Source organism: Chlorocebus sabaeus, chromosome 21 (assembly GCF_047675955.1).
Source record: "Chlorocebus sabaeus isolate Y175 chromosome 21, mChlSab1.0.hap1, whole genome shotgun sequence".
NCBI classification, from domain to species: Eukaryota; Metazoa; Chordata; class Mammalia; order Primates; family Cercopithecidae; genus Chlorocebus; species Chlorocebus sabaeus.
In genome coordinates, this window is record NC_132924.1 from 50,847,491 (window position 1) to 50,862,014 (window position 14,524).

The 14,524-nt window shown below is 33.8% G+C and overlaps 1 protein-coding gene across 6 annotated transcripts in view; it reads right to left on the reverse strand.

Moving 5' to 3' along the window:
• Nucleotides 1-14,524, reverse strand: part of PHF14 (PHD finger protein 14) — a 204,311-nt gene that overhangs the window by 131,932 nt on the left and 57,855 nt on the right. For all 6 annotated transcript variants that reach the window (XR_012090354.1, XM_038004670.2, XM_007982041.3 and 3 more), the window contains exons 8-13: nucleotides 7,834-7,980; nucleotides 6,931-7,201; nucleotides 6,528-6,634; nucleotides 4,759-4,854; nucleotides 2,830-2,933; nucleotides 467-598 (exon numbers count right to left, since the gene is read on the reverse strand). Coding sequence is in view for 5 of the 6 variants with exons in the window: in XM_038004670.2 (XP_037860598.1) it covers nucleotides 467-598; nucleotides 2,830-2,933; nucleotides 4,759-4,854; nucleotides 6,528-6,634; nucleotides 6,931-7,201; nucleotides 7,834-7,980 (857 nt within the window). In the remaining variant the exon portion in view is untranslated. The remainder of the gene's footprint in view (nucleotides 1-466; nucleotides 599-2,829; nucleotides 2,934-4,758; nucleotides 4,855-6,527; nucleotides 6,635-6,930; nucleotides 7,202-7,833; nucleotides 7,981-14,524) is intronic.

Sequence of the window (14,524 nt, forward strand, 5' to 3'; positions counted from 1 at the left end):
AGAAATGTTTATCAAACGTTTCTAGATTTCAAAGCATGGTTGGATTTCAATAACTAGCACAAATACCAAATACCAGAAGTAAAGCCTTTGACACTAATCTAAAAATAAGATACTAAATTGCAAGTAAAAGCATATGATGGCAAATTTTAGATAAATTCAATTTCAAAATAACAATAAAGCATTTGAGAAATTCTTAACAATAAAACAAAAGAATTATAAGCAATGGACAGAATTCATGTCTTAAAGAAGAATCTATTGCTAAAATAATAGCCATGATTAATGAAAAATTCATTTCTCAAAAAAGCTGTTATAGATTTAGTCACATAATGCTATAATAAATATTGATGACAGTCAATTTTAAAATGTGCCAAATACTTTATTATGAACAAATATAATATTTCATCTTATACTGCTGAAACTAAGAGTAAATCAATTGAAACATCTAAATCTCCTCTACTTTACTTACCAATAACTGTTTTTGGTCTTTCTTGGCATCCTTGTAAGAGGAGGATCCAGACATCCAAGGTGGTAATGTAGTTTACAGGTATCACACAATAAAAGAAGATGCTGATCATGGTTCTTCTTACAAATTCCACAACTTTTAATAAAGGCAGCAAGTAAAGATTTCAATAATAATTATCATAGTGAAACGCAGTTTACTTATAGCATATTTTTTAAATTATAAAATTTCATCTTGATTTAATATTTCTTCTGCTGAGATAGACAATTTCTTTCATTAACACATCTTTTTACAATGTCAGTAACTGTTAGTTCTAAATACTTTTGAGAATGTTAAAAATAGTTTGGATCTGATATAAATTTAAATATTACTACAGTCAAACTTTCTAAGGAATTACATATATAAGGTATTTATCCTCAACATCATATTCATTTTAATTATTACCTAAAATCCATTTCACATTAGTTCACTTTTTCTCTAGACACATAAATGATAGAACAAAGTAAATTCCCAATTTTCTAAAACTATAAAAAAATTACTTCACAAACAGAATGTAGTTTATTTCCTACCATTAGTTGTAAACCTTTCAAAGAGTCTTCAACATGTAGATATTGCTACAAGTATACATGAGTCTCTTTTCAATATTGGATTTAGAGTCTTAAAAATATACTAATTAAATTCAAAAGTAAAAAAATTAAAAACACACACACTATATATACACACACACACATATCAATTGATATTTATTGCAAAGATTATGGAATTTTGTGATTGTTACTATTATTTTAGGATTTTTTTGTTTCTCAGAAATCTAACTTCTCTTATGCAAAAAGGCAATTTAACTACACCTGCGTACACAAGTACCATCACCTGAAAATCTAAAGTATATTTATATTTGGAATGTACAGAAAGCAATGATGGTTAGGTTTTTGTTTTTTTTTTTTAAATACTCCTAGAAAAAAAGTCACACACATACACACTTAAAAAGCCAAAATAAATAAATAAAAAACCAGTACCTGGTCTCAGTAAAAAAGAAAAATTGCTTAAAATATATTCTGAAACAAAAACGAATTGTAGTCATAAAAGTCAGAAGCATAGTGATATTGCCTGATGGTTCCAAATGAACCAACCATGTTTGAAAAAGCTGGCCTGAGAATGTGCTAATGTTCACATTGTACACTAATACAATGTGGGCTTTCCCCACATTTCAAGGAAGTTATTTGCTATTACTTGTAGAGGGAGCCTCCAACAAAAAAAAAGAAGGTAGTTACGGAGATTGATATTGTTGTTATTGCTACTATTTCTGAGAAAGAAATTTTGAGAAGAATATTTATGTATTTACACATGCATAACATATATGTATGCATATACATGGATAAATATACACACACATACACACACACACAAAAACACTAGCATCTTTTAAACTTCTCTCACTTAATCAATATAAATTATTTGGGAAAAAGTGAGATCGTAACCTATTTCTTTATGGAAAGAAGTCTTGACTACAATAAACTTACTATAATGGTGAACACTGAAAATATTGAGCAAAGAAAGTAAAAAACAAAAATACTTATGCAAACAAAGTGATTGCAACTGAGCATCAAGAGAAAAAAAAATGTAGAATCTCAAAACTAAAACTTATCGGGCCGGGCGCGGTGGCTCACGCCTGTAATCCCAGCACTTCAGGAGGCCAAGACGGGTGGACCACGAGGTCAGGAGATCGAGACCATCCTGGCTAACGCAGTGAAACCCCGTCTCTACTAAAGAATACAAAAAATTAGCCAGGCGTAGTGGTAGGCGCCTATAGTCCCAGCTACTCGGGAGGCTAAGGCAGGAGAATGGCGTGAATCCAGGAGGCGGAGGTTGCAGTGAGCCGAGATTGTGCCACTGCATTCCAGACTAGGCGACAGAGCAAGACTCCGTCTCAAAAAAAAGACAAAAAAACTAAAACTTATCTTCATTATCCACTATCTACAAAGGCAATAGATTCATTCTATATATGTATATGACACCCATCACTATCTATAAAACAAACTCTACGATTCATTCAAGTAAAATAAAATACAAATGCCCATCTGTTATATTGTTTTAATTATTTAAGACAATAACCACAATGTTATCTAAAGTAATTTTCCAGTTCCCCAAAGAGTACTGCTCATTTCCATAGAGTTTAGGTTAAAACAGCAACAAAAATCCCCTCTATCATTCAAACTGGAATGCATCTTTGATAAAATGAATTTCAAATGCACTTAAATTCTGCTATGGACGTAATTCATTCTCAAATATTTGCAGGATCTTCTTTCTAATAAGTATCAGTTTAAAAAATTACACAGTATTATTCTATCATTATTAATTTCATTACTTGCCTATAAAGTACTGCAGGAAGAGTAGATGTCTTTTGTGTGCCTCCTTCTTTTTTACTTGGTTTTCTCTCCTTGGGTGCTCGCAAAATTGCTGGTATATTCAACTTCTATTGATTTGAACAAATGTAGTATATATTGTTTTAAGAAAGAAATAAAAGCAACATTTTCCTCTAATTGCCACTCAAGCTAAGTAAATATAGTAGGATTGTTAGGGGAAAATCTGCCTTACCAGTTATTACATTGGCAAAAAGGATTAAAATGAGCTTTCTTCTAATAGTTATTTCCATTAGAAATCTATAATTACAGACTTCCATCAATTTTCAGTGGTACACTAAAACATAAAAATTAAACTTCTACTTCAGCTTTGAAAGACAAAGACACATATGTAGGAGGCTGGAAAAAAAAAAAAACACGGAACACTTGACAAAAAGAATATTGAGGCCGTTTATTTTTTTCAGCACCCCAGCTATATTGGTGCTCCATAGGTTAATTAGAAAAATTATCTTATTGGACCAAACTCTCCAACAAAGTGAGATTCTCTTTGGGTTTCTACTAATCTGTAGTATGCTGGCTTCTCAGACAGCAACCATCTATCAAAGTCATTTCTCAGTGGCCTGGTGGGCCCACATCTGTTCAACCAACTGAAAAAAAAAAAAAAGTGTCATGCAAGCAGTATAAACGGATTCTACTTGGGCTATGTATTTTACATTTGCAAAAGGAAATTTGCAAACCTCTGTTAAAAGTCTTTTAATAAATGAAACTGTCTTTTATGATAGATAATATTTTAAACAGGAGATTCTTATGAGAAAAACTTGCAAATCAAGCCAAAAGATAATGCCAGCTTGGCAAATAAACTAAAGCTTTATACTCAACATTAACTCCTCCAAATATTAACTATAAAACACCATCATCTTCCAAAAATCCATCAACCAACCTAATACCAGGGACCAAGGCTGATCCTCCCAGAGGCAACTACTAATTCTCACCTATTAAAACATTCTTTATGATACAAGCCACATACATTCTTTTCACATAAAGCATCTTCAAAGCTGGTATAGCACAGTACAAATCAGTATGTATCACTTCATAAAATGTCTACACAAGCTGTGCGATGAACTTGACTCTCTACAAACCCCTAAAACAAGTATAATGAAAAATATCTGCTTGAAAAGCTCCTTCACAAATAAAACTACTTTTTAGTGAAAGGACCACAAAGAGTGGGTCTCCATCATCCTTAAAAAATATAATTAAAAATATTTGTTAAAAACTTAATTTATCAATTATATACACAGTACTAAAAAAGGCATTCAAAGAAATCCATCTAACAATAATTATTCAACACCAAAAACTTTAACAGGCTAAAGGTGTTCATGAATAAAGTCTTTTAAATAACTATGATCACAGCTACTGTTGAAGGAGAAAAAATACATTTTAACATAAAAGTTTAAATAACCATCTCTTATACAGCTGAAAACCAAATTAACATAAAAAGGAATATCTCTAGTTTGCCTTTTTAAATTTTAAATTATACATCCAAAGAATAGCAAAAAAATACAGCATAAGAACAGGAAAGAAAAAAATGTGGTAAGGAATCTAAAACTGCTAAATTAAAAGAAAGAAGAATGTTTTAGGAAAAACTCATGCTTCAAGTCTTAAGCTTCATCACAAATGAGAGGTCAATCAGTTAGAACAAATGAAAAAATTTTGCACACAAGATAGCTGTTGAAACAACCAAATTAAACTAGAGGTTTTCAGTAGGCAGCTTCCAATGCTCTCGGTGTATTTCAAGCAGAAATCATTATCCCAAAGGATTAGGCCTTGATCAAACAGAATTCTTCGGTTAGTCAAATGACAGCTGTATCAAAAATCTGTTCTTTGAAAATCATATAGAGAGTAAGAATTGAAGGAGACAGTAATTGGAAAGAAACTAACCTGCCCTGTGATTCTGCCTAGTAAAGCCCATATTCCTTGTCCTTCACTTCGAAGTTTTCCATTCAGGTTTTGTAGTTCTTCTAAAGATTCACATAGCTACAAAGTAAGTCAAATTAGTAAAGTTCATTAAAATATCTGACAATTTAAGAAATATCTACATTTCTATTCTATTCTCTATATATACTTTTTTTTTTTTTTTTTTTGAGACACAGTCTTACTCTGTCGCCAGGCTGGAGTGCAAGTGACATGATCTCAGCTCACTACAACCTCCACCTCCTGGGTTCAAGCGATTCTTCTGCCACAGTCTCCCAAGTAGCTGAGACTATTGGCACACATCACCACACCCAGCTATTTTTGTATTTTTAGTAGAGACAGAGTTTCACCATGTTGGCCAGGATGGTCTCGATCTTTTTTTTTTTTTTGAGACGGAGTCTCACTCTGTCGCCCAGGCTAGAGTGCAGTCGTGCAATCTTGTGTCACTGTAACCACCACCTCCTGGGTTCAAGCGATTCTCCTGCCTCAGCCTCCCGAGTAGCTGGGATTACAGGCGCCCTCCACCACACCCAGCTAACTTTTGTATTTTTAGTAGAGACGGGGTTTTGCCATGTTGGCCAGGCTGGTCTCAAACTCCTGGGACGGTCTCAATCTCCTGACCTCATGATCCACCCGCCTCCGCCTCCCAAAGTGTTAGGATTACATGCATGAGCCACTGTGCTCGGCCTCCATATATCCATATATTTTTAATATATTCAAGCCACAATACCACTGAAATACAAGGCTATCCAATTATTCAGCAGTATTTGTTGCTGTAAGCATTTTATTTTCTGCTGACATTTTTACTAATGATGATAACTAGGTTTATACCTTCTTTTACAGTTTGCTATATAACATCACATTCTGTTAACCAATCCTTGTGACTCTATCAAGAAGTATTTCCACTATTTTCCCAATGAAAAAAAACTAAGGATCACAGAGCTTTTGTGAGTTGGCCAAGATCACAGAACTAGCAAGAGTCCCCAGGTCCTCTGAATCTAATTCTAAGTACTCTTTTTACTACACAGTGTAGCTGATTACTGGAAACGTACTTCCTACTATTTCTTTATGACCTAAAATGTTTTCTAACAATAAGTCAATACCCGTTTTATATGTCAAGTTATACTGGGTATGACATTTTAACCACATTTTGCTTTTATAAGATTTCTTTTTGAATCTTTTCTCATTAGGATAAAGAGGTTACATGAAAATTCAAATTTGGAAATTTTTATTCCAAACATTATAATATAATTCAAGATAAATAATAATTTAAAGAAAAGTTTCTAAATTTTCTACAAACTTAGAAAGTGAAGCTCTCTAGCAACGTTTATTGGCTAGAAATAGAGGATAGAGTCAGATGAGTTGGCCTCACACCAACTGACTTCACTTGTCAAGTCTGTGACTTGACTACTTGTGTGAACCTGGGCAAATTGTTTAACTTCTTCAGGATTCAGTGTTCTCCCTGAAAATGGAAGCAATGATTATAACCTACACTATAAAGTTAACCTGAGAATTAAATAATACATGTAAACAGATTAAAATTATGCCTGGCACACAAAGTGCTCAGAAAGAGATGGTGATGATAATGAAGCTAATGAGGAGTAGGAGTTACAGGGAAGAGCCTAAGAGCTCCAGAAGAATTTAAAAATAAAACATAAAAGAAATGCCATACAATCACAAAAGAAATCATCACTAAGATCTATCACATTATGTTGCATATTTTGTAGCTAACTTACCTTATTATATTCTACATGAAGCTTTTCTTGTTCATTCTCTAATTTATCTTTTATATTCTTTTGTTCAGCCATATTTTCCTGAATTTGAATCATGCGCATATTTCTCTCTATTTAAATGAAATATCCAATTTTACTTTAGTAGGAAGTAAAAACTGACATAGGAAGAAACTAGCCATAAAGATGATCACATTGATAAACCTACATAGTTTAAAACTTTTAAGTATATTCACAAATAAATGAACCTAGCATTTTGTAAAAACCCACAACATATTAGGAAAATAAACATTCCTCTATGATATATGTAGCATGGCTAATAAATTTCTAAAAATTAACAGTATATCAAATACTTTCATTAACAAACTGTTCTTAGTGAAACTGTGCATGTATCAGTGTCTATACTGACCAAAATAATAATTCACAAAATCTGCAGTGAGAGCTGGTTGCTTATGCTTTCTCCTTCCATCCACACTAGAACTAGTATCTGAATTGTCCACTGGAAAGATATCTGTACTGATCCCCATGAGTTCTGCTTTCCGCATAAGTTTACGAATAGCTGAAGCACTGCTGGTGAGTGGTCTGGGCAATTTTTCCCTTGGAACCCAGGCCTGGGGTCTGGTAGATCGAGCTAGTTCTGCTTTGGCACGATACTGCTGAAGCCGGGCATTGATCCTTGCCTATAAAAGAAATGTATTCAAATTTTAAAGGATATTAAATGAAACATGTTCCTTATGATTTTTACATTGATTTTTATTCCCATGTTTACAGAAAGATAATCAGAACTTCTTATACCAAGGAAAATTATACGTATGAATGATCCTTAAGGTATACTGTATAATTTTTGAGTTACAATAAACTATATCTGCCCCTAGTAACAGCGGTCCTAACTTATAATCAGAGTTTGGAGAAACTAATTTAATTAAGCTGAAGTTTCTCTTCTTAATAACTGCTATTGTCTCCATAGATTTAATGTATATAAAATTATATTTTAAATATTGGCAAACTGACCAAATCCTTTGAACAGACTGAAACAAGACGTAGTCAATATATTGCACTGATAATTTCCTCACAGTCACATTTTTCAATGTAAAAATACATTTTATAAAGGACTGCTCTGTTTGACTAAATGAAGAGTACTGTATTCAGCCAAAAATTATGCTCACTATGTACCTTAATCACAATCCACTTCCTAGGTAACTAACCAAACTTCTTACTATACTTCACATGTCACTGGAAAACACACATGAGATGTAAAATCCATACATAACCTTAAAACAAAAACATACGGGTTTTGACATGAATCCCATACCTGTGCTTCTGGTGATAGTTGCTTCTCTCTCTCTTGCAAAGACATTTTACAATAGGACTGTAGAGCCAAGTAGTTTTTTCTCTTCCACTTTCTGTCTAATCTATCTGCATGTTGCTTACAATAAGCAAAGAATGGATCTGCTATATCCTATACAAAAGAAGCGCAGAAAAATAGTGAACATTTGTAATCTGAAGAGTCATAAAAGACCTAACACAAAAGAATATTACTTGCTTTTCAAAGAATCTACTAGTGCTAGTTACGTCTAATAAATTACAAAAATAATTTTTATAATGATAAAAATTGCTTCTTTAGAAACTTAATCTTGTATGTCAACTTCAAATTACCAACAACTTTTTTCTTTAAAGGGCCTGTGGGTTTAAAGATATTGAAATCAAATATAATGTATTATTTGGGTGTACTTGTATAGTAGCCCTTCAATATCCATGGGGGACTGGTTCCAGGACCCCCCAAGGAAACCAAAATCTGTGGATGTTCAAGTGTCTTATGTTAAATGGTGTGGTATTTGCATCTAGTTTACATGCATTCTCCCACATATTTTAAGTAATCTCTACATTACTTATAATACCTAATACACAAATGTAAATGTGCAAATAGTTGTTACACTGTATTGGTTTTATATTTGTATTCTTTTTTATGATGCTTTTTTTTTTCCCAAACATTTTCGATCTGCAGTTGGTTGAATCTAAGAATGTGTAATCCACAGACACGGAGGGCTGGCTGTATTTTTTTTTTTTAATCATTGTTTAAAACAAATAGGATTTTAATACTCTTAGGTAGGAATAATCATTAAATATTAAAGTTATTCACACATAAACTAATATTGCAAAACAACAATATTCGACTAGTCAACAAGATAAGTGTGGCATTTCTAACTGACTAACAATGGACAGATTCTACTGAGGATAAAAATAGAATTAAGGGGCAGGTGCAGTGGCACACGCCTGTAATCCCAGCACTTTGGGAGACAGAGGTAAGCAGGTCACATGAGGTTGGGAGTTCAAGACTAGCCTGGCCAACATGGCAAAACTCTGTCTCTACTAAAAGTACAAAAATTAGCCAGGCACAGTGGCATGTGCCTGTAATCTCAGCTACTCGGGAGGCTGAGGTAGAAGAATTGCTTGAACACAGGAGGCAGATGTTGTAATTAACCGAGATTGCGCCACTGCGCTCCAGCCTGGGTGACAGAGTGAGACTCTGTTTCAAAAAAAAAAAAATAGAATTCAGAAATCCCAAGCCCTGTCAATAAAAAAATTTAAGTTATGCCCTTAACTCTTTCCCTAAAAACTCAAATGGAATTACAGCTCTCTCATAGCCTAACAGCACATTTTCATTCAGAAAAAGTAATGTACAAAAAACAGGATTTATTCTATCAAAAACAACTTGTAAAGATACAGTCCAAAAAAGTAATTTACAATGTAATTGCTAACAAAACAAGAGGCTGTTCATTCTTTATGTCTGTCCCAAAAAGGAACAGTAAACTTAAGCTATTAGTTTTTCTCTAAGTTATGTCAAGTGTCTCTAAGTAGAGTTTTACAACCCAAAGAGAAATGACAACACTATTAGGGAGAGACATACAAAAGAAAGAAAAAAAAAAATCTAATGTGTTCTTAATATTTAAAAAAAAAAAAAAAAAAAAAAGCATATGAGGCAGTTCTGCAGTGTGGTATCTACAGATGTCACAGTACAGCAATGTGTATCACAGAATTTCAAGACATAAAAACCTGGATACAATCTTGGCTCTACCATTTACTGGCTATGGGACTTCAAAAAATTGCTTAACATCTCTGGGCCTCAGTTACCACATTAGTAAAACAGGGTTTACTTATAATTTCTTCATATAGCTTTAAAAATAAAATACAAAAATTTAGTTAGGAGACTTCATTAACACATACAAACAGCTGCTTTCTCATGACATGTTCTAAATCTTGGTGAAAGAGATGTTTAATGGAAATACAGATTATACTGAACCTCAGCCCAAATGCCCAGATCTAGGTAATTATTCTAATGTTTCAAAGTAAATGAAGTTGAAATTGAGTCATTAGAGATAGGGTTCATGCTTGCATAGGTGAGTTAAGCATTTGGACCAAGACTCTGACCTAAGAAAAACCTCATTACTTACTATGGCAGAAACTACTAACTGTCTTACAATATCCATTCTTCCCATCAGTACCAGAACTCTATGGGTTTTTTTACTGGGCATATGGCTACCCTGCTAGAAACTATCTGGTCCAGCCTCCCCACAGCTAGATGTGGCCATGTGATTAAGTTCTGGCCAATAAGTTGTATGAAATTCCCAGACCATGCCCTTGAAAGGAAACTGCCTACTCTTAACCTCCTCTTTGCTACTTCCAATGAGGAAGAATCCAGTCAAGATGGTGATAAACCATCTCTGACTGTGTAGGAGAGTGCAACAGACTAAAGGATGGTGAAGCAGGAAGAAAGAAGGGAACTAATCCCTGGAACCAAACTCCCCTCAGTATCCAATCAGTCTAGAATTGTTTATTAGAGTGAATTCAACTTCTTCTTCGTTTAAGTAACCTGTTACTTGGTTTTGTTAAGCCAGTCAAAATAGTGTCCTAATTAATTCATTGGTTGACATGGAATATCCCTTCAACCTGCTTAGAGAAATGGAGCTTTCAAGATCCTACTCCCAATGGAAGATGGAAAGGGAAAGACATGTTTCTGAATATCTACCATGAAATAAGCACATGTGCTTTTGTATATATTATCTCTTTAACCTTCACCACTACCACATGAGGTGGGTTCTACCATTTTAATATGAATTTTATGGATAGAAAACTGAAAGCCAGAGAGGTTAAGTTGCTGAACCAAGACCTATGTCCAGTATATAAGATCCATCTTCCTTAGCCATTACCTGACTGTCATCAGATTCATTTAAGGAAGTTTCTAAATAGAGGTTACTAGAGCCCAACTCTGCAAATTCTGATTCAGCAGATCTGAGGCAAGGGCCTTAAATGCAAATGCCTTGAGAAGCAGTAACAATCAACATAAATGGGTGAAGGAGACCTAAAAGATGCTAAAAAAACAAATAAAGACAAAAATGAATGATGAGAGGCAGTTAGTAAATGGTGAGGCCTGTGAGAACTCAGAGCCTGTGGCATACTGGAATGCCCCCCACCAAAGGCATTCAAATTCAAGGTTTTCTTTTTTAACCCTATTCCTAACGAACAAAATCCATCTATGGATTAAGTTTAGCTTGTGGGCCTCTAGATGGCATGATTTGGTCCAGAATCTTAAAATCTTTTTTGTTTGTTTGTTTTTTCTTTTTAAACAAAGCTCCCTGGGTAAAACTGACATAGCAGATCAAAGTTACATAAACTGAAAGAAGACACAGCTTCAGTCTTGTACATGGAAAACCACCTGGCACTTGTAAAAACAGTATATTTGAAGAACATACATATGCTTTATTGGTATCTTAATAGTAAAACTGATGTGTTTATTGAAACAAGAAACATTTAAATACAGTAATAACCTAATGGCATATCACACTTATCCTCTCTATTATGCATTATCAATATTCTTGTCCATCCCACCTCAGTCATATATGCTCTAACAGAATGAAATCTTGAACTTCTGGGCTCTGCAATCCTCCCGCCTCAGCCTCCTGAGCAGTTAGGACTATAGGCACACACCACCATACCTGGCTAATTTTTACATTTTGTGTAGAGATGGGGTCTTGCTATGTTGCCCAGGCTCATCTCAAAATCCTGGCCTCAAGACATCCTCCTTGGATTGGCCTTTCAAAGTACTGGGATTACAGGTGTGTGCCACCGCACCCGGTTTTATATTGTTTCAAATATAATTTTCTACATAACAGAGTACAGCAATGTTCAATACCAGCAAATTATACCTTAATTACAGAAGAAACTACCATATGGCTTACTCAGACTATAAGTAACTTTAGACTATATAATGTAAAACATAGTAACATAAGTTGTAGTCAGCATAACTGAGCCTGCGCAATAGCTCAGTATTTTTTTACTTATTTATTTACATTTTTTAGAGGTAGGGTCTCACTCTGTTCCCCAGGCCGAGTGCAGTGGTGAGAACATAGTTCAGTGCAGCCTCGAACTCCCGGGTATATGTGATTCTCCCACCTCAGCCTCTCCAGTAGCTGAGACTACAGGCACCATCACATCCAGCTAATTTTTTTTTTTTTTTTTTTTTTTGTAGAGATGGGGTCCTGCTATGTTGCCCAAGCTGGTCTCAAACTCCTGGCCTCAAGCAATCCTCTGGCCTTGGCCTCCCAAAGTGTTGGAATTACAGGCATGAGTCACTGCACCCAGCCCTACAGTTCATTTCTTAAAATAAGATGTTGTGTCATAATATGGTTTTAAATATCCTTCTAATAAAGCATGTTGTGTCATAACATGCTTTGACTATTCTAAATAAATCTGGAATATTCACAAAGTAGATGAAAGAGAATAGAAATTTCATATGGATTCTCACCAATGAGATAAAGGACTATGTCAGAAGGCTATATACAAAGTCATAAAAAATACAGAAAGGTATACAATGCCATCAGATGAAACTGATATGTTTATTCTATTTTTCAACCTTTTTTTTAACAGCCTATATAAAACCACCACGAAAAAGTAGTAAATCCAATTTGATACAGTCTTTAAAAAAGTTTCCTAGAATGTCTAAAGAGTATAAAATGGAAATAGAAGGCAAGATATGCTCACAAACATAGATCTGTTTTAGTTTAAAATGTGTTTCTTAATTTTAAATGCTATCACATTACATAAATCCTTATGTACACAAGTACAACCATCTAGAAATAGACAAGACCTTCATTTTAACAGAATGATTACTGTCAAATGCAAATTTCATTAATACTGATTCATGCAATATCCTGGGTTTTAGAACATCATTCAGAAAATATTTAGAAACCAGGAGCATGTATATGTAAATATGCTTTAAATCATTTCCCCCCAAAACAACAGCACACTAAGCAAGGCAGTGAATAGGGAAAAAAGTTGCATTTTATTATTCCAGCATCCAGGGCTCCCACCTAATTAATCAAGGGACACAGCAAGGCAAGGAAGATGCCTCAGGGCTAATTCTCACATCCTAATGTATCTGTTTCCCTGTAAATTTCCCCAAATTAGCTTATAGATAGGATGTACAGACCACAGACTGTAAACTATGTAGCTTAATACTGTGTTTAGTTTCATTTAATTTGCATGCCTTTAGAAGGAGATGCACTCTCCAAATCCCATAAACTATATTACACCCCACTGTCCAAACGTGGCTGCTTCACACATTTTTGTTAATTAACTAGCTGCCATCTTGCCAAAAATGATGACGTATGACGTTGTGCAAAGTAATCCAAACTACCATAGTAAAAAAGAAAGCTCTCCACTGGCTCCAAAAGAACCCTACTAACTGCAAAGCTCAAAAGACAACTAATCTTATCCTACAGATTCTCTGATCCAAGTATTTACCTAGTATTTAATCTGGTCCTCTAAGTCTTACCTGTATTGCCTTCTTGTACTTTTGTCCACCATCCTGAGTTGTAGCTATGAGGAATCCAGACTGCCCTACTGTATAATTATAACTCTATGGCTACCTAGTGGCTGAGAAGATGCTCACTGTTCATCTAGTAGCCTTCATCAAAGTACAACTTCTTAAAATTAAGAGACTTAATTTTAAGAAGTTGTATGTATGAACAGCTATATGTATCAAAAACAGCTACATGTATCAAAAATACAATTCCTATAAGATTTGTTTATTCATAAAATACATCCTTCAAATTTTTTTCTACAAATTTTCTTCATCAGAGTATCTTTACTTATTTTCTGGAAATGAAATAAATGTACTAAGATAAAATCTCAGCACAATAAGCAAAATTTACCCAATAAAAGAAAAAACATAACAAGGAGAGGCTTAGATTATTACCATAAAGCCATCATGAATATACAATAAAAATTATTAAATAAACAGTCTTTACTATATGAGCTTAAAGAATGAACTGAACCTGCTCACGACTCGTTAACATTCTTAAAAATTACTGCAGACCCTAAAGAGTTTATGTGAGTTCTATTTCAGACAGTTACCATATTAAAAATTAAAACTGAAAAATTTTTGCAATATTCATTAATTTATTTTAAACAAAGGGCCCATTACAGAAGCATACACTTTTACTAAAATAAATACAATTCACATACACACAAAAATTTAGTGAGGAGAGTGGCACTGTTTTACATTTTTGCAAATATCTAGACATTAGTCTAGATAGCTGACATAAAAAAAGGTAGCTGGGTTCTCAAAATTGTTTCCATATTCAGTGGGTTCTATTGTTATACTGTATGTAATCTCTGAAAGTCTCCACTAATACTCATGAAAAAACAGAGTTCAGAAAAGTAAATAACATTTTATAGTGTAACGAAAATAGTTTTAAACTCAGACTACTTGAACAAATCTTAATGAGTCCCCAAAACACTGAAAACAACTGTTTAATGTAAAGACAATAAATCTGAAAGGAATATTATGGAATTAAAAATAACAGTAAAGAGATAGTAACAGAGATACTGAAGACACAGTAATGATTTTACTTAAATAAAAATAGAGCAAGGTTACTCAAATATAGTTTCAGATTCGCATATAAAATATGCCTTTTTTTAAACTATAATTCATGGGGCCGAAA